At 41.2% G+C, this 20,106-nt stretch overlaps 1 protein-coding gene across 2 annotated transcripts in view; it reads left to right on the top strand.

The window, feature by feature from the left end:
• The window catches only part of RNF150 (ring finger protein 150), a 123,663-nt gene that overhangs the window by 80,189 nt on the left and 23,368 nt on the right, over window positions 1-20,106 (top strand). For both annotated transcript variants that reach the window (XM_030450700.1, XM_030450701.1), the window contains exons 5-6: window positions 4,327-4,423; window positions 11,784-11,994. In XM_030450700.1, coding sequence (XP_030306560.1) covers window positions 4,327-4,423; window positions 11,784-11,994 — 308 coding nt within the window. The remainder of the gene's footprint in view (window positions 1-4,326; window positions 4,424-11,783; window positions 11,995-20,106) is intronic.

Below are 20,106 nucleotides of genomic sequence, written 5' to 3'. Positions count from 1 at the left end.
TCCCTCAGCCTCTCCTCATAGGATCTGTGTTCAAGTCCCTTCACCAGCTTGGTTGCCCTCCTTTGGACCTGTTCGAGGACCTCAATCTCCTTCCTGCACGATGTACTCTAGGTGGCCCTGCTCTGGCAGGGGGGGTTGGACTAGATGATCTTTCGAGGTCCCTTCTAACCCCTAGGATTCTATGATTCTATGATTCTATGATTCTTGAACTGAGGGGCCCAGAACTGGACACAGTACTCAAGGTGTGGCCTTACCAGGGCTGAGTACAGGGGCAGAATCACCTCCTTGGACCTGCTGGTGATGCTGTTTCTGATACATGCCAGGATGCCATTGGCCTTCTTGGCCACCTGGGCACACTGCTGGCTTCTGTTCGGCTTCCTGGCAATCCAGACTCCCAGGTCCCTTTCTGCCACTCTGTGCCCAGCCTGGAGCTCCCCATGGGGTTGTTGTGGCCAAAGTGCAGGACCCGGCACTTGGCCGAAATTTTGCCTGAATTAGGTTTATAAATTGATCAGGACATAAGACAATTCACAGTTTATTGAAATCCATAAGCATGTGTTAAGTGCTGTAGCCAATAACAAATAAAATAAGCTTTCAAATCCAAATTGCAAAGCCTACCTCTCTACACAAGTGTTTACCTATTAAAAAATAGATATTATGAGTACTCTAATTATACAATGTGGTACAAACATTTTAAAATTCAAATCTTTATCTGCTTTTCTATAATATTTAATTTTTCTGTAGATTTCTGCCAAATAATCAAGTTCCTTCTGTTGCACCTATTAAATCTGAAATTAATGGAGCCCTAGTACACTGTATTAATTTAGTATTGAGAAGTGCAAAGTGACATGATCTGTCATGCATTTAAATTACTCAGCATAGGTAGGATTTATTTTAGAATATTGTTGTTTGAGGCCAACTTTAGGAACACTGAACCTCATTTTTCAGTCTTAATGGCATGAAAGTTCCAAGCTTTTGATTAACAGATATTATGAAATTCTGTAATATGAACCACAGCTTGACTGAGGCTCACAAAGCTTGAACTTGAAAACAAAAGGAGACTTTCTAGTCCATGGTAAAATATTTTCATAGAAGTTTTTTTTTAATCCAAAACAGATTTTTGAAATTTGTTTTTTTCAAGAGATTAATAAATATCTTAGGTTATCTAAATGTACTGATTACTTTGGCACAAATGTGCTTCAGATGCTTGTAGCTAAACACGTTTATTTATGAATTTGAGATAGAATTAAAATAACCAAAAGCAAACAAAACCAACAAAACAATCACTCTCAAGAACTTCATAGTTATCTCAAGTAACTGAAAAGCAAGAGATTGATTTTCAGTACCTGGTGCATTAATTCACCCAAAGTTGGTGAGACTTCTAAATTCAAAACTGCCCATGCCTGAGGACTCTATTTTTATGCTTTTACCTTTTCAGAATGCTTGCCTGATAACATGCTGAATATTTCCCTACTGAGATAAAAGGAAAGAAGAGCTATGCAGACCAAAATTGGGTTTTTTATGTTTTTATCCAGTAAGCCAAGTCCTGTTTGGAAGCAGGGTTGTGAGCTTTAGTAACCTTAATAAAGTAGTGGTTTGAACTTCAAGTGTCACAATACTTCATTTCCAGTAATCATGTTGACATGCAGATCAGATGAGGTCTGACAAAGTCTGGTGTTGCAGCCAACTGTTATAATTAGAATGGGTTGAGCTTCCAAGAATGGATTTGCCCTTTCCCATAGTTGTATGAAGTCAAAGCCAGTACAGGAACACGATCATTTGCCAGGTAGCTTTATTTATTGCACAAAGGACACATTTCTTCTTGAAGCAGCAGAAAAATGTAGCAGTGAAAAGAAGATTCTGAGATTTCACACAGTTTCAGCTTTGAATTTGTGGTGTTTTTTAGGATTAAAGCCAGCCAGCTTGTGTGAGGGATACCATGGGAGTAAGAGCTGAGGTTGCAAATCAGTATTGATGGGAGTGCATCTCAGTATCTTCCATTAAGTTGAAAGTCTGAGAGTATCTTAGAGGCTGTGACACAACACAGCAGTCAGCCCCTTCAGCTGAATATGTACAAGTAAATATTGGAAATTAGTTTGGTGAGTTAAGTGATTCTGGCTCTCTCAGAGGTTGCATTTCCTTGTGTAAAATACTGAAGTTAATCCACTCCAGGTGGAGCCTTAGAATCATAGAATCATTTATGTTGGAAAAAACCTTTAAGAACATCAGGCCTAACTGTTCACCCAGCACTGCCAAGTCCACCACTCAACAATATCACCCAGCACCACATCTCCAGGGCTTTTAAACACCCCCAGGGATGGTGACTCCATCACTCCATGAGCAGTCTGTGCCAGTGCCTCACAACCCTTTCAGTGAAGCCATTTCTCCTAATATCCACTCTAAACTTCCCCTGGCACAACCTGAGGCCATTTCCACTTGTTCTATCACTTGTTACTAGGGGTAAGAGACCGACCCCCTCCTCACTTATAGTCTCCTGTTGTAGAGAAGTCAGGAGAGACTCCTCTTCTGCAGGCTGAACAACCCCAGCTCCAACTCCTTGTAAGACGTGTGCTCCAGATCCTACACAAGCTTCATTGCTCTTCTCTGGATGTGCTCCAGCACCTCAATGTCTTTCTCATAATGATGGGGCCCAAAACTGTTCTGAACACACAACTTGAGGTATGGCCCCACCAGTGCCTAATACAGGGGAATAATCACTGCCCCACTCCTGCTGGCCACACTATTCCTGATACAAGCCAGGATGCTGTTGGCCTTCTTGGCCACCTGGGCTCACTGCTGGCTCATATTCAGCACCAGGAGGTCCTTTGGGCAGCTTTCCAGCCACTCTTCCCCAAGTTTTGAGGAGGTTTTGTTAAGACCAGGGTGCAGAACCTGGCACTTGGCATTGGGGAACCTCAGACCCTGGGCAGCCGTGAGCTGTGTCCTGGGGGGTTCCTGTGGGTGTGGAAAGGGAGACACAGGGAAACACAGGCAACTGCTCAAATGTAAAGGTTCAAGCAGAAAGAAATGGCTTTCAGGCTCTCCCAAATAAAATGTGGGACACTTGTTGCAAGCCTTAGGAAGGCATTTTCAAGTTGGTTCAGTGGTTCAGTACAAGCAATTTAGTTTTTGCACATTTTGGAAGAAAACTGTTCATGTTGAACCTCGTATTTCCAAATTAGCAACCCTTTGAATTTTGAATTAACAACTTTTGAATTCATTTTGAATTAACAACTTTGAATTTTGCTTAATTACTATTATTATTAAGTTATATTAGCCATTTGTACTAAGTTCCCTTCGAAGTGTACATTTTTATTCAGTTAATTGATTTTAAAAGGCTTTTAGGAAGGCAAGTCAATTTTCAGTTCCCTAAATGTCAGTGTAATTTCTGAGGCTACGTGTGTGGTAGGAAGCTTTAATCCTTTTCTTGGGAAGGAGTGGGACTGCACAAACCTCCACTGCCCTGAGCTGAGACCTGACTGCTCTACTTGGCCCGCTCAGCAGCATCTCTTAAACCTGAGCCCCCCATTTATTCCTGCATTTTATAACATTTGTCCTTTAGAACCACAGGGCAACAGAATACACTTACAGGAGAAAAAGGCAGTCTGTCACTCAGGTATTCACACTAAATATCTCTGAATTTTTTCTTGGTTTGTGTCAGGTGAAGCTAGACAAGAGGCTTTCAGTTCCTTTGCCTGGATAATGTCAAAGAAAAGGGACTGAGCAGAGGATAGCAAAACCTCTTTAGGGCTGGAGTTGTTTTGGACCTCACTCTTAAGGGCAACTTCAAAAGAGCAGGAAATTCAGGGAGAATGTTTTAAAAAGCATCATCCTGTTTTTTATATTTAAATTAAAAATATCTTTATTTTTTAAATTAACTTTATTGCCTTATGCTTGCATCCTAAAAAATACCAGACCCTCGACGGCTTCACTTTTAAACCACGTGTAATCAGGTTTGTCTGTAAAACCACTAAGAAACACTAATGTGATTTTTACCTGTACCAGGAAACAGGTTTTATCTCCTGCCAGCCTTTAACGTTTAAAGAATATGGGTTTTTCTGATGCATTTGGGGTTTTTTCCTGGTTATTTATGTACATACCTTCTTTTCCAAACTCATTTGAGCAACGCCGTGCACACGTGCTTGAGATGCTGCAGAAATAATTTAATTTTTGTGTGCACAGGGTATAACTTTCAGTCCTGGCAGAGGTCACAAGCTGTGCCATGTGAAATACTCCCATCTTATGAAATTCAGCAGAAGTTGGTGGTACTGTGTGATAAATTGTGCTGTGTGGATTTGAATTAAAATACCCTGGTTTTCATTGCAGGCATCTTTTCCACAAGTCCTGTGTAGACCCCTGGCTACTAGACCATCGTACCTGCCCCATGTGTAAAATGAATATTCTGAAAGCTCTGGGGATCCCGGTAAGCACCTCACAGAGCAGCTGGAAGGGAATCCCCAGACACCTGGGCACAGCCCTTTGCCTGCCTGTTCCCATCCTCCTCTTCTTGCCATGCTATAGATTTACTGATTGATTTATTAAGCAGAGTACAAATGGAAATGTCAGGATATTTCTTCTCCACCTGAGTTTTATGAGTAGGAAAAAGGGTGGGTTGGGTGTTGGGATTTCTGTGTCTGTGGTTGCCTGCTTGATGGGGCAGTGGGTTGCTTACTGATGTTTTGGTGGGTTTATAGATTCTTGCCCATAACTTTTGGTTGTGTTTTAAAGCAGGTCTGGATTTATTGCTTTTTAATCATGCTTTCAGTTAAATCTCAAAGCAGAAGGTCTACAAGTAAAATGTTCCCTGCTAGACTAGTCCAGACCAGCTAATTGTTCATCCTAGGGAGCCATATAGTTTTTCTGTCAGATTTCTCTTCAAGTCTATCTGTAGCAAGCCTATATTCCTAGTTCCAATTAGGGGGCATTTCCCCCAGTAATGAAGCACGTGGCAGACCATATGACATACAAGAATTTGCTAAACAATTTGTTATTTCAAATCATTAATAATATATTTATATATATTAATAATATATTATTGATATATATTCTATTATTTTAATATATATTATATTGCATACAATATATATTATATACTACACATATAGTATATATTATATATAATATAGTATATATTATAATATATATTATATATTACATATTTATATGATATTATATAATATATGTAATATATATTATATTATACTATATAATATTATTATATTATGTTATATTATTTTATATATTATATACTATAAATTATATATACATCATGTGTAATACATCCAGAATATTATATATTTTATATATATATTATATATGTAATATATAATACGTAAAATATATATTATATAATATTACATAGTATCATATAACACAATATATATTATCTATTATATATACAATATATAATTTATATTATATATTATTGTTATATATTATATATTGTATATATATTATATAATATATAATATATATAATGTTTACTATATATAATATATATGATATATTGTATATATTTATATTGTATTATATAATATATATTATATATTATATTATATTATATTAATATTAATATATAATATCATTACTTATAATAATAATGGTTTGGGTTGGAAGGGATCTTTAAGATCATCTAATCCCAACCCCCTCTCCCATGGGCACAGACACCCCACACTATACCTGGCTGCCCAAAGCTCCATCCAACCTGAACCACTTCGGGGGGGACAGCCACAACTTTTCTGGGCAACCTGTGCCAGTGTCTCACCACCCTCAGAGTGAAGAATTTCTTCCTAATGTCCACCTTAAGTCTACTTGCTTCCAGTTTAAAGCCATTACCCCTTGTCCTGTGTGCTTAGAAGCTGCCACATCAATGAACTTTTTAGGTTGCATGTTTGCATGCAGGCAGTGCATGTTCTGCCTGCCACACGTTTTCCTAACCAGTTATTGCAGGGATCAGAGGTTTTCCAGGATAAACTGAGTCACTTTCTCACACTGTGTCAGGCTCACCCCGTGGCACTGAAGTTCAATACTGCAACCCAGCATGGACAGGTGCTGTAAATACCCTCCCCAGTGACAGCTGGTGACATGCCAGCTCACATAGGAAAGAGCTATATAAAGTAAAATAATAGCTCATTGGGTGAACTCAATCAGAGGAGCTTGTGCAGCCATTCCCCAAGAGTTAATTTTCATGGAGACCAGGAAGCCAAGCAGGTTGAGGTTTCATGGCAGGTGAGCAAGTGTGGGTTTTCTGAAGCAGGCAGGTGTGTTAATCCAGGCAGTGTCATCCAAGCTAAGAACATAAAATGAGAAAAATTTAGTACTGTAACTGGGGGAACTTGTCATTATGGTGGGGCTGCTTTTCCTTCTAAGCATGTAGATTATCTTAAAATACTAAAACATGATACAACTGTTAAATCAGTACTTGAGATGTCAGGGAAGGCTTGTTCTGCCACTCAGCATCTCTGCACCTGGGATTAAATAGGGATATATTTCTCCAGGTTCCTTGTTTCAGTTCACAACCCTGTCAGTGAGCAGTTACCTGGAATTTGACACCCCTTCTCCTTACCCAGTGGCTTGTTCCAGGGCTTTCTTCTACACTGTGCAGGACCACAAGATTTCAGCTCTCACACTGGTCTATTCATATTTTTGGCCAAATGTTTTAATAGCATGCTCTTCATCCAGTTTCCATATTACCAATTGGGTAATATAGATAAATCAGACCTTATTTTTTGGAGGCCTGCAGTGAGATATTATGGTTTTTCCAGAAAGTTTGGTCTTGTTAGCTTTTACATCCAGAATACAGCTCTCACTTCACTGACAGCTGCTGAAGGCAAAGCATGTCCATGGGATGAGTCTGGGTACATTGAAGGGAAGCAAAAATACCCCCAGAGGTCATGTGTTAACATTTTGGTTTACATGACAGGCTTTTACAACACATGAACAGCTTTGTAGTGGCAGGTATAAAAACCTAATTGCCAGAAATAATTAAAAGTGCCATTCAGCTTCCTAAGCCATCATTTCTCTTGTTATTTCTTCTTGCATAGCAGAAGGGGGGTCCGTCCTCACTGAGAGCTTTCCTCATGGAGCTTTTTGGCAGTAATTGCACTGGGCATGAAATTAAAGTATAACCAATATAACCAATTGGGTCAAACTAATATTTCAGAATCAGCCTTAGTGCTGGTCTGTCTTAACACTAAAAGTCACTCAATTGGATGTTAACGTTTCACTAGCAATGTTTGTTTAGAGGATTTAATTGTATGAATTTCTGTAAAAAAAAAAACAGTTTTTTTTAGGACAACAAACTGAAAAAGGCCCTCTCCATCATTGAGGAAGCGTACTGGCTCCCACCCACAGGCTTCCACATTCTGGAAAAAACACAGAATGCTTTGGATTGGAAGGGATGCCAAAGATCCTTTAGGTTCAACCCCTCTGCCATGGGCAGGGACGCTTCCCACTCGACCCACCTGCTTAAAGCCCCATCCAACCTGGCCTTGAACACTCCAGGGATGGGGCATTCACAGCTTCCCTGGGCAGCCTGTGCCAGGGTCTCACCACATTCACACTGAAGAATTTCTTCCTAATATCTAATCTAAACCTACCCTCTTTCAGTTTAAAGCCATTCCTCCTTGTCATATCATTCCCTTTGTAAAAAGTCCCTCTGTGGCCTTCCTGTATCCCCTTCAGGTGGTGGAGAGAAGAGGATGCTAGAGCCTCACCCCTTGAGGGGACTTGGAGTGGGAGCTGTTTTCCCCAGGAGCTGGGAGCAGATGCTGACCTTTGTGGCAAGGGTTTCTTCTGCCTGACAGCAGAGTAAGCAGGAGTCTAAAAGCATCTGGTAGCTTGGGGGTTAAAAACTCCTATGCTGCTATGAGTTGTCCATCTTCCTTTGTTTCCTCTGCCTTTTCTTTTTAAAATAGACCTTGAGTCCTGCTTCTCCTTCTCCTACTTTGTGCCCTTCCATAGGAGTCCTTTGCACAACCCCTCCTGCCAAAGCATTATCCCCGCAAGCTCCTGCCCTGGTGTCTGTCACTGCTCATGCTCCCTGCTCAGCTCCCTGGATCTGTTCTCACCCAGAACTTTTGTGTCCTTGCTCTCTGACTGCTTAGTACCAGCAGCCTGAAGTGAGCACCAGTCCTGGGAGATGCTTTTTGGTACCACCACGACTTTGCAGGCACCATGCAAAGCTCTCTTCTCTTTGAGGAATGTGGTTGTTGATCCCAAACAAGCCACTGGTCTCTATCAGAACACATGAAGTGGTATTTTTGGAGGCTCATAATCCAGCCAGATGTCAGCAGACCTGTGGGAATAAGTTGTTTCCCTGGAAGACACTGTGAGGCTTTAGGGCTCCTCAGCGAGAGGTGGCAAATATTTCTGTACAGGGAATAAAGCCATTCCCTAACCACATCCTTGACTCTTGCTGAGCCATCTTAGCTGAAATTTCCCCCCACAGAAAAGCAGCCTTAGGCAGGCAGCAGTCTCTGAGGGGAGGCCTGAGAGCAAATTTGCCAAAGTCTTTTTCAAGGCTTTTACAATGGGGTGGATGAGGATAGCTTTTACCCTAGGCAAGGCTACTATGTTTTGGGGTTTTTTTCCTGCCAGCTGTATGTTTGTTATAAAAGAGCTGGCTTGTGTGACTGTGCCTATACTGGGCTTCATTTAGCAGGAAGTCTCTGGATTTTCCAGGAAATTATTGGTTAAAACCCAAATAACTAAATGCTTTAATTCAGTTCACATCTAAACTCCCCATTTATGTTGTAACAGAGACTTGGAACATTATCTGCCCTAAAACCAGATTCTGCCATGAGGCACAAAAGCAACAGCACTTGTTTCACAGCACCCTTGCATCCCTGCTTTTCCTTGCAACTCCAGAGGATTTTTAACTATTTGTCACTAAACATCTGGCATAACCTTCTCCAGTGTTCCTTTGCTGGTGAATCTCTACGTCTTTTGGCTGTAATATTTGAAATGAATTATTGTTGAAATGGTCTTTCAAAGAGCTACATTGCTATTGGGATGAACATATCCTATAAAATAGTTTGTCTCTGCTTCTTCTTTTCTGCAAGGATCTGCTGGATGTTCAGCCAGATGCATTTTTGGCAGCAGATTGGATGACTTGAAGCTATTCACTGAGAGCCTTAGCCAAGCCCTCAGAAGTCAATACAAAGCCTTCCCTTGACTTGAGTGGAATTGTGCCCTCAAAGCACTTACATGCAGGGAATAATTATAATATAAATATATTTATTATATATTTAAACTTAGAAAATGTATCTGGGTCACTCGAACAGCAAAAAACATGATGCAGTTTTTAGCAATCAGTATTGCAAATCATTAGTTTTATAGTGTGCTGCTTGGTTTGGGGTATTTTTTCCAACTAAAATTTTCTTTCCAACTTTTTCTTTCAAGAGAAAAAGGATTCATTATATCAAGCAATGCTGTTTTTGCATCTTTAGTGTTTGATGTGGCTTTCAATTATAATCCCCCGTTTTCAAAGGTTTAAAGGTTAGTGATAAAACCCCATTCTAGGAATAAGTGGAATCAGAGCAAAGGACAGACAAGTGATGTACTGAATAAAAACTGAAATAGTTTTACCCTGAGTGGAAAAGAAAAATAGGAGTTTTTTTTTCCTTTAAGACACACTGCCATCAAATCCAAATTTAAGTAAAACCTGAAATTCTGAAACCATTTGTTGTAACAGCTGAGGGTGAGGGAAAGAGTGATAGATCTAAAGATCTAAAATCTAAAGAATTTTTGACCCAAGTTCTGCAGATTAATGTTTGATTTTTCACTTAGAAAAGTACAGGTTTGATGGGTTTAGTTAAACTGTAGCTGAATGTGCCTTTATCCCAGTTCTGAGGAGCTCTGGCTGTTTATGGATTAAACTGGAGCCAAACAACAATTTTAATTTTTATCCCAAACTTCAGTTTATGGATAGAAGTCACCTAAGAATTGTTTAAAATGCCTGCCCTTTTTCATTAGAAACATCTGTGAAAAACATTTATGAGGTGGCAAGAGTCAGGCAGGGCATGTATGGGAAAAGAGAAAACAGGCAAAGTTCCTGGTTCTGCAAAAAAAAAAAAAAAAATGTAAGCATATGGTAACCTTGTACTCTGAGTTCAAAGGGATTACTCTTGTGCTTAAAGCTAAGCCTCTGTTTCATAGTCCTTGCTGTATCATATTTTGCTTCGTTTTTGGGTGCCTTCTGTTGGAGATGGGCAAGTAGTGAGATTTTCCAAAATACTTTAGCAAGTGAGACAACCAAGCATGGCAAAAATCAGACCCAGGGAGCAGAGTACATCTTTGCTGACTTGAGCCATCCAGATGTTGGATTTCCAGTTTAGCAGCTTAAGCCCCATCCCTGCTGAGCCTTGGAAGGCAGAGGCAGCAGGGTTCATGCTGCTTACCTTAGGGTGGGATGAATCACACAGCAAAGTTGTCTCAAACCATTCAAGTTAGAGAAAACCAAGTGACTGATCCAGATTAGCTGTCTGACTCATGGACAATAAAGATAAATGGGAACAACTTAACTTGACATTTACTAACTTAAAAAAAAGTATCTGTGTAGTTGCAGCTCAGCCTGGCTATATGTCCCTCTGTCATTTTGGAAGCTTTTCACCCTGACACACAGCATCCTCCTTTCTGAATTAGGCTTTGTTTTGTTACAATATGTTAAAACTTCAAAAGCCAGGTCTTGAAATAGTTATGCAAAGTATTTTTCTCCATGCCTTGGGGAGAACTAGATCTGGTTCTATGGGCAAATGGCACAAGAATCTGTTTCCTCTTAAAGAAAGAAGAGGTTTTTTACTCCTGTTTGTCACCAATGTTTATGGAGAGCTCTGTGGAAATCACTGGTGTATGAATGGGAGCATCAGGGTTATCACAAGCCTAGAGAAAGCAAGGGTAGAAGCTTGTCTTAGACATAGTTTGTTTCTGATCAAACAAAGCTCTTAGCTGCCCTGTGCCTTCTGGAAGTCTTTGGGAACAAGTGCTCAGTGCAAAAAAGTGGTCACCACAACCCCATCTCATTGCATCAGTTGCTCAAAGGGCTTGGTTTATTCTGGTGATATTGGTGTGTTCACTGTGTAACTGCATGAGAAGGGTCTGAATTCAGAACTGACTTTCTGAATCACAAAGCAAAAAAACCAAACAACTATAGACTGAAATAATACTCTTCATGTTCCCATTATTGCTGCTTCATTTCTTTTCTCATAATTTTCCTTCGTAGGAAATATGGCATTAGTGCAGGAAAAGATCTTTTTATGTTAAAAAACTTGTCTTATAAACAGCTTTAGCTTCTATTTTTGCACCCCACACAGAAATGCTCCCACGGGCAGTTCATTTGAATTCCTACTCCTGAAAGCTTTGATATCTACTCTATAAAATGTGTATTTAGGGAAAAGTTAATGATTCCCCTTCAGCTACTCTTTCTGTTTACATTTGTAATCTGACTCAGCACTCTGCCTACACTGAGCAGATCATATCAATAAGTGACTTCGTTTTTCTGGGTACACTCTCCCCAAACCTTAAAAAAATATAAGTAAGAATATAGGTGAAACAGTTTCACAGTGAATATATGCAATGCATTCTTGAGGTCTCTCTTCCAAGAAATTACATTAAGAGTTTTTAAGTACCTGACAACAAACATTTATTCATCTCATGTTGTGATTTTTGATACTGAGGTGCAGTGAAAAACCTTAAAGAAGCGAACAGGTAAATAAAGGGAAGGGAAGAGGTAAATAAAACATTTTTATCGGGTGAAAGCTTACATTTCTTTTTCTTTCCATCAGCCCAATGCAGATTGCATGGATGATATACCTCCAGACTTGGAAGTGTCCATAGGAGGACCACCAACCAACCAGATAACGGGAGCCAGCGATATAACAGTGAACGAGAGCTCTGTAGCCCTGGATCCCCCAGTGAGGACTGTGGGAGTTCTCCAAGTTGTCCAAGACATAGACTCCTTTCCCCAGGCTGGGGAGGGTAACTTCACAACAAGCAGTAAGTTCCTTTTTCTGGCAGAATTTGCACAGCAATAAATATTTAGAAACTGGAATCACAACTCCCATCCCTCATGTGGGAAAATTTGCCTTTGGGGGCTTTGTCACTGGAGCAATGGCCTTACTGTAAGCCTAGCAGAAATCCACAGGGTAAGTGAATTTAAATGTCACCTCCCTTTGCTGTACAGCAAACACTTCCAGCATGTTGAATAACAACTCTGATTGGAGTTCCCTGTGTGGTCAGAACAAGCTATTTCCATCAAAAGAAAGCAACAGAAACTTAGGGTCATCTTCAGATACTGTTTACAGTAGGTGATCCATTCAGCACGACCCTCCAGGCACCACCTGGCTTCTTTGTGAGCCAATCCATTGGCCTGCCTTTCCTTGTGGAAGTTACTCTTACCTTCATATCAGAAAATAACTAGTACACAATCCCTGTAACTGCCTTCAGTCAAGAAAAAAAGATGTTGCATTTTCGTTTTGCCTTTTCTTTATCTTCTTACACCAACTGGAGCTCCTATTCATACATGAACTTCTTATTTCAGGACTGATGGGCAGAGTTCCTGTACTTGAAAATCTGAGCATAGTGAAAAAACACTGCCAATTTGTACAAAAGTGGAGAATTCTGAGTGTTTTCAGTGTGTTTAGGTTGAGGGGCACCATTTGAACTCTCACAATGTCCATGTGTGTCTCTGTTCCTAAAAATGTTCTTTGTTAAAATCTACTACTGACAGTTTAAAACTAACATTGTCAGCTGTTTTGAGTGAAGATTGTACTAGTCTAAAGTTCTCATTTTTAGGTAAAATAGCAGATTAGTAGAAAATATATATCTGTTTGGTTCCAGTTGGTATATTGGTATTGACAAGACTAATGTAGAAAATCATCAGATATACTTGAAAGGAGGCAGAACAGTATAATAAAATATAGATTTGTGTATAGAGCCAGCATAGGTCCTGGAAAAAATTGCAGGTTTTACAAACATTTTGAGGTGCTTCTCTGGGCCTGGGCATAAAAAAAAGGAGTCAAGTAATAATAAGATGTGTAAAAGGAAGGAGACAGATGAAGGGACTATGCTGAAATTAATTTACATTTGTAGCCTTACTTAATGGAGATACTTGATAATAACATTTTCCCTCATAGTGTAAACAGTATCATGGCAGTGAAAATAATTTCTGGAAACACTGGACTTGTGACCTTAGCCACAGGTGACCCAGCAGTGAGTTTGTGAGTTCTACCTGTGTGGATTTAGGTACCAGTTTGAGCTTTAATCCATTTGTCTGTGTCCTGGGCCCAGCAAGAGGTGAGCAGCAAGGTTATAGCTCATCTGTGGCCATCCTGTCATATGGAGGCATATGACTTTCTCAAGCCTTCATAAGTTCAAAATGAGATTTTATTTTATTTCTTCCAGTAATTTAAGACTGATTCAAACCATGAAGGAAAGGTTTGAATCATGGCATCACAATGTGACTAAAGTCTGGACTAAGACTCTGGTCTCAGCTGTAGACTCTTCACACTCCTGAAGTGAACAGCTCCTCTGGCAGATACTTATCCTTGTTCCACTCTTCTTTACAAGGACCACTCTTGAGTTGGAAAGTGGGGAGTTGTGGTGTCCTTTTCACCCACAGCTGTGTCACAGATGCTGAGAAGAGCCAGCAGCGTGGTGCAAAGAACCAGACCTCAGGTTAATCCCAGAAGATCCCAGCATCCCAGGATCTTGGCACACCCAGAAGGCATCCTTAAGGTTTTATCATCAGGGGTAACAATGGTGTGGAGGCAGCCAGGAGCACAAGAGCTTGATAAGTCTTCAGCCACTCTCTTCCCCTCCAGTTTCGTTTCCAGAGGGTGTTGAAGGATTGGCATCAGTCCAGGCACATTTGTTCTGCATTTTGCAAGTTGCCAGCTAAGTGACTGGGTGAAAACCTTGCTCTGAGATGTACTGCAGGGAGCCTTTATTTTGCCTTCATGCCCTCCATTTTTCCCCTGACTTTCAATGACATGGAACAACAGTCACTAACACTGGGTAATCTTGAGAGGCTGACAGCAGAGCCCACAGACAAGGAACTTGCACCAAAACCAGGTGGTCTGTCCAGGCACATGGGTGATGAGGATGGAGCTTCAGGAGATCTCTATCGCCTGAATAGGCTGCCTACAGGGTTTGAGGAAAAACTGTGAGAAGAGTTTTTCCCTGGTTAAAAGGGAAAAAGTGGGAGAAGAGAGCAGGGAGGGGAAATGGGCAGGTGGCCTGAGCTCTGTGGAGACTGAACCTCCCTGCATCACAGGAGTGGCTGGAGACCACTGCTGAAACCAGACCTTTTTCAGTTGTTTTCTGAGGAAAGAGGAATCCTGAGAAAAAGAAAAAGCTTTCAGTCCCCTGGTGTGTGTCTGCCTGTGCTGTTCCTGTCACACACACTCACTCAGGGACCTCTGGTTTAATGCTTGGCTAGCTGTTGTCACTCACCCATCATTGGTATGGTGACATGCATCTTCATCTGAATTGCCCATCTCAAAGTGGAATACAGTACTTGAATATCAGTCAGTGGTAGGTGTGCAAGGATAGTGATGCAGTTTACAGTAGTTCCCAGAAACAGAGCAGTTTGGTTCCTTTTTTCAGCAGAGCAACAGCAAAGAAGAGATCTTTGGGTCAGGGTTAGGGGCTGAGATTGAGTAGTGATGGCATTTCCCTTCCTCTGTCCCACTTCCTCTGGATTTGGGATGCTCAGGTATTCTGAAAGGTATGGGATCTGTCACCTTAGGTCTTCTGAACTCTTAAGTCAGTGAAAGGGAATCATCCATGACCACTGTGTAGTTGTGCTATGAAACCAAATACTAATTAAATGCAGACTAAATAACTGGGTCATATCTGTCTTACAGATGGGGCTTCTTAGGCATTGTGTCTGTTCATTGTATTCAGACATTGTATTTCTTTTTTCCAGAGTCCTCCTAGTTACCCAACTGCAGAGCTTGCTGGGTGTGCCCTTTCTGTGAACAAGCCTGCTGGGAATTTGTAAGCAATGACACTGCTTGATCCTAGGAATCTTTGCAGAAGTTGCTGGGTTCTGGACTCTCTCTATAGCATTAGTGATGGGAGCAAATTCCAAGGCTGAATCTGGGCTACAAGTTTTTCTTCCTTTTGTTACTGAATCTGTTCAGGCTGCCTCCAGTGCAATCTGGACATGGCACCCCATACAGCCTGAGTCCTTCCATCCTCCTTATTCCTGGCAAAGTTCAGTGGCCTAGGAGGTAAAGAACTTCCCTTCTTCTTTCCACCTACTTCTGCAATACTTTTTGCTTAATTGTTACTGCATTCTTTTTGTTTGTCAATTAATCATTCTGGTATTGTTGTCTTGTTTGGGGTTTAATTTCCCTTCCTCTGTTTCCAGTGAGTGTTGAGAGCCAGAAGAGCTCCCACAGTGTGTCTGGAGAGAGGATGTTGCCAGAGTACTGTTCACATTGGGTAAAATTCTCTTTCCATTGTAATCTGGTGGCAAAGCTCCCACCTACCTCAGTGGGACCAGATTTTCATTTCTGGAACTCAGCCGGTGCTTTTCTTTTTATTTCTCTGTGTGTGTTCAGCAGACATTTCCTCTTCTCTCTCTCCCTTTTTCTCCCTATGCTCCTGAATATCTGTCTTCCATAGGACCCTTGGTGATTTAGTGTACTATAAACATCTGGATGGGACTTCATTTTGGGACCAGTCCCTAGGGTTCCTTTCTAAACCATACATCTCTTTGTAGTAGCAGTGGGCACTTAACAGTGGACCAGCTTTTCTCTCAGCTGACTTCTACCAAGATCCAAACCTTCATCAAGTCCCTTGGGTCTATCTACAGTCCAAAGTCTGTTCATTCAGTACTTAATTTTAGTGACTGTTTGCTCTCTGTGGTGGGATTTTGTGCAAGACCCTCAGGTATGATCTTGTAATGTAGAATTTCTGGCTAATCAGTTGCTGAGCATGGATGGAAAATTTGAAAACTCAAGTTGGAAGAAAAAGAAAAAAAGTGGGGAGGTGATAAATTATGTGAAATATATGAGGTCGTCTCAGATGCATTTTCTGCTTTCACTCTTCAGCTCTCCAGAGGGTATGAAAGAAGATAAGCTAAGGATTTGTACACAATACTGCATCTAAGTTGCCTGATTTTCAGTAGTGAGTTATGCAGAATGCCAACATCTCTGGAAATTACCACTCAGGTGGAATTTCCTGTTCTACAGATGATGTGAGCTGGACTTGCCAAAGGTCTGAACTTGAAGAAGCTCTGAACTGCACCTTGTAAGAGTGGAAGGTGAATTTGGGATCAGAAGAGGTCATTGCAATATTCTTAGGGTCAGGCTCAACTGGGGTTGAATTATGTGGTTAAAAACTGTAGTTCAGTAAGAAAGCAGCATTTTAAAGGTTGTCTGGTGACACTTGCAGGAGAAAAAGTGTTGGGTTTTTTTCATTCATCTCCCTCAACCTGTTTGGCACTTGGTAATTTCTGCAGTAGATCATGTGCACTGCCTAAGTCTTTGCTTTCTGTTGGAAAATGTGTCCAGGTCTGTAGTTCAGAGAAGCTTTCATGTTCTCTTCAGTGGGATATCTCATCACACTGCCTAAAGCCTCAGAAATTCCACCAGCACTCTCTCTGTAATTGCAGAAAGATCCATCAATAATTCTACACTAAGTACTGAGTTTTGGTGTGGAAAACCATAAACTTGCCACCCAGGTGTCATCTGCAAAGTCCCCGGTGTTTGGCAGCCTGCCTGGTGATCTAGAGAATACCAGCAGTTCCTTTTCTGCCTTATTTCTTTCCATAAAACCCTGCCAACATATAGCTCATCATGACTATTAGGACACTCTCAAGTCTCTTTGATAGCTCTTCATTAAATCTATTAATATAACCTCTCAAGTAATTATTTTGATCTCTGTGTATCTAAATGTCTTTGTGAAGAATAATCAGCCTTTGCAGGTGGATGAAAGTGCATGATAAGAACCTGATCCACTGTTGTCTTGCAATCACTTGACTGTTCCTCCTTGCTATTAATAGGGGCTTTTTTAGGCAGAACGAAAAGGGGGAGGAAAAGGTGGAAGAAATCCCTAGACAGTAGTTAGTACAGAAAGTTATTAACACTTGCATTAGCACCTAACACTGTCCTGGAGACAGAATACCAGTGGGGCCCAGTTAAAGACTGAGCAGATTGGGTCCCATGTGCCTGGAGGATGACTTAAATCATGGTGGCTCTATTAAAAGCCTGAGTGGATATTGCACTAAATACTTATCATGGACTGAAAATTCCAGTGAGCTGAGGTCCTAGATTCATTTTGAGACTCACACCAGGGCCAGAATAGCAACAGTGGTTTGAAAGGCCAGCAGTAGTTTGAAAGACTGAAACCTAACAGGCACTAACAATGTTCTTTGGATTATTACATACACCTGCAAGACTCCTGTCTGATTCTCTGAATGGGCAGAGAAGTCTTCCTGTTACATAAAACTGTTCTTCCTTTCTACATGTCAAGAAGCAAAATACAAAGTATTTTCTACAGCAAACTGCAAAAAGGGATGTGCAAAAACTTGTCAAACAAGGAGCAAATATAAAGTCCAATTTAAAAATTTTTTCTTTCTGTTTCCTATCTGCTATGTACAGTAACACAGTGTACAGAGCAAGGATGAAACCACGGGTTCCTAAATCTCCCTTTTTCCCTGCAACATGCTGAGCTACATCTAACACCCAGTCAGGGGGCATGATAGGTACAGGCCTAACCTAAGGTGCCAAAAAGGCTGCAGATCTTCAGCATGCTTAATAATGGATTCTAGGGAAAGACTTAGATGAAAATGTTCTCCTTCAGTAGTAGAAGCTCCATTTATAAGTCTTTTTCTACCTAGAAATGCTGCAGCAGCTACCAACTTGCCTCTCTCTCCCAGTTACTTGTCCCTGCCTCTGTGTTGTGTTTCTGTTGTGCAGCTTCCTTGGGAGCCCAGTCCAGAAGCTGAACAATGTCTGGTTTTTTTTTATATATATTTGGATCAGTTGCTTGGTCCAGAAGTAGTTATTTCAGTACAACAGAAGGAAGGAAACGTGGGGCACAAGAGAGGAATACAAGCCAATTTTCACACCACTGTTGCCAAAAGCCAGCACACTATCTCAAACACAACTGGACCTCACACAGCTCTGTTTGGCACAGAGATGAGGACATTTGAATGCTCACATCTGAGTATTACAGGCATTCTATTAATGCTCAGTGAATAGCAGTCATAAGGTGTTCAGTGTTTGTGACAGTGAAGCTCAGTAAGGAAAAAAACTCTGATGTCACACAAATGTGTCCTTAGACATTGGGTCTGCCTAATGGGTCTGAATGTGCATTGCATATGTGCAGGAATAAAAAAAAGAGGATCTGAGGACTGGCAGCAGTTATAACATAGCTTGTGTCTTTCTTTAGACTTCACTGTCTTAAGCAGACAGATAAAACATTGAAAAAGAAAGCTTTTAGAGGAAAATGGACAGTATAGATATAAATCTGAAGTTCAAAGTCAGAGGACTTAATACTAGCTGAGCTCATTGATTTGATTTGATTCTGATTGGAGAAGAGAAGGCTGAGGGGAGACCTTGTTAATGACTACAAGTATCTAAAGGATGGGTGTAAGGAGGATGGAGCTGGGCTCTTCTCAGTAGTTCCCAGTGACAGGAGGAGGGGCAATGGGCACGAGCTGGAGCACAGGAAGGTCCATCTAAACATAAGAAAAAAAATATTTACTGTGAGAGTGACAAGGCAGTGGCACAGGCTGCCCAGGGAGGTTGTGGAGTCTCCTTCTCTGGAGATATTCAGAACCCACCTGGGTGCAGTCCTGTGTGATGTGCTCTGGGTGATCCTGCTGTAGTGGGAGAGTTGGACCAGGTGATCGCTAGAGGTCCCTTCAAACTCTGATAATTCTGTGATATGTGCTCATGAATGAAAGCCTTGCCTTGCAAGAAATGTTCAGCATCTTGCATACGATCTGCTTGGTTATTTAGGGCTCATTCTCACATCTCTAATGTCTGTGGAATTTTTATTCTCGTTAGTTTTTACACAAAAGCCTCCACATAAATCATCAGAAGTGCTGTTTAAGATACAATGTGCTATTGTGATTCTGAATCCTCTTCTGAGCCATTCAGGAACAAAGACAAATGGGAAACACAAGAACCCAGCTTGGATCAGCACCTCAGAGTAAGAATTAAGTGTGAGCAACAGCTCTCTAGGCAGGCAGAGGATTCCAAGGTCAGTGCTTCTGGTTGCTTCCATTATTTCAGGCAGATGTTTAATGCTTGCCTGCACTGTGCAAGCCCCAGAGACCCTTCCCAGGCCCAGGCCAATGTGCCAGTCTTTACATACACAGACAGTGACAGGTGGACCCACTCCTGAAAAATTCTCAGGTAAAGAGATGATAGCAAGTAAATGTAGCTAATTAGTTTCACAGAATCACACAGAATCCTAGGGGTTGGAAGGGACCTCGAAAGATCATCTAGTCCAACCCCCCCTGCCAGAGCAGGGCCACCTAGAGCACTTCGCATAGGAACGTGTCCAGGCGGGTTTTGAATGTCTCCAGTGAAGGAGACTCCACGACCCCCCTGGGCAGCCTGTTCCAGGGCTCTGTCACCCTTACAGGAAAAAAATTTTTTCGAATATTCAACTTGAACCTCCTGTGCTCCAATTTACACCCATTACCCCTTGTCCTATCACTGGTCACCACTGAGAAAGCCTAACTCCATCTCCCTGACACTCACCCCTTACATATTTGAAAACATTGATGAGGTCACCCCTCAGTCTCCTTTTCTCCAAACTAAAGAGACCCAGCTCCCTCAGCCTTTCCTCATAAGGGAGATGTTCCACTCCCTTAATCATCTTAGTAGCTCTGCGCTGGACCTGTAGGTAAAAAACATGAGACTGAAATAGAGGAGGTACTAATATAAAGTAATGCCATTCTGCAGCAGTCACCCTTGATTCTGTGTTGTTGTATTTTGTTCTGGTTGCATTGCTTCCCAGTGGAGCATTTGCTGTAGTGCTTCCTTAGGGTGGTGACCACTTTAAAGATAAATCAAAGGAAAGGAGTATGCCAGGAAAAAACTCTACTAATAACACTGTTTCCAGTCATTGGTATATATGTAT

The sequence above is a fragment of the Calypte anna genome, chromosome 4B (genome assembly GCF_003957555.1).
Source record: "Calypte anna isolate BGI_N300 chromosome 4B, bCalAnn1_v1.p, whole genome shotgun sequence".
In the NCBI taxonomy this organism is placed as follows: Eukaryota; Metazoa; Chordata; class Aves; order Apodiformes; family Trochilidae; genus Calypte; species Calypte anna.
This window is presented reverse-complemented; position numbering and strand designations above follow the sequence as displayed.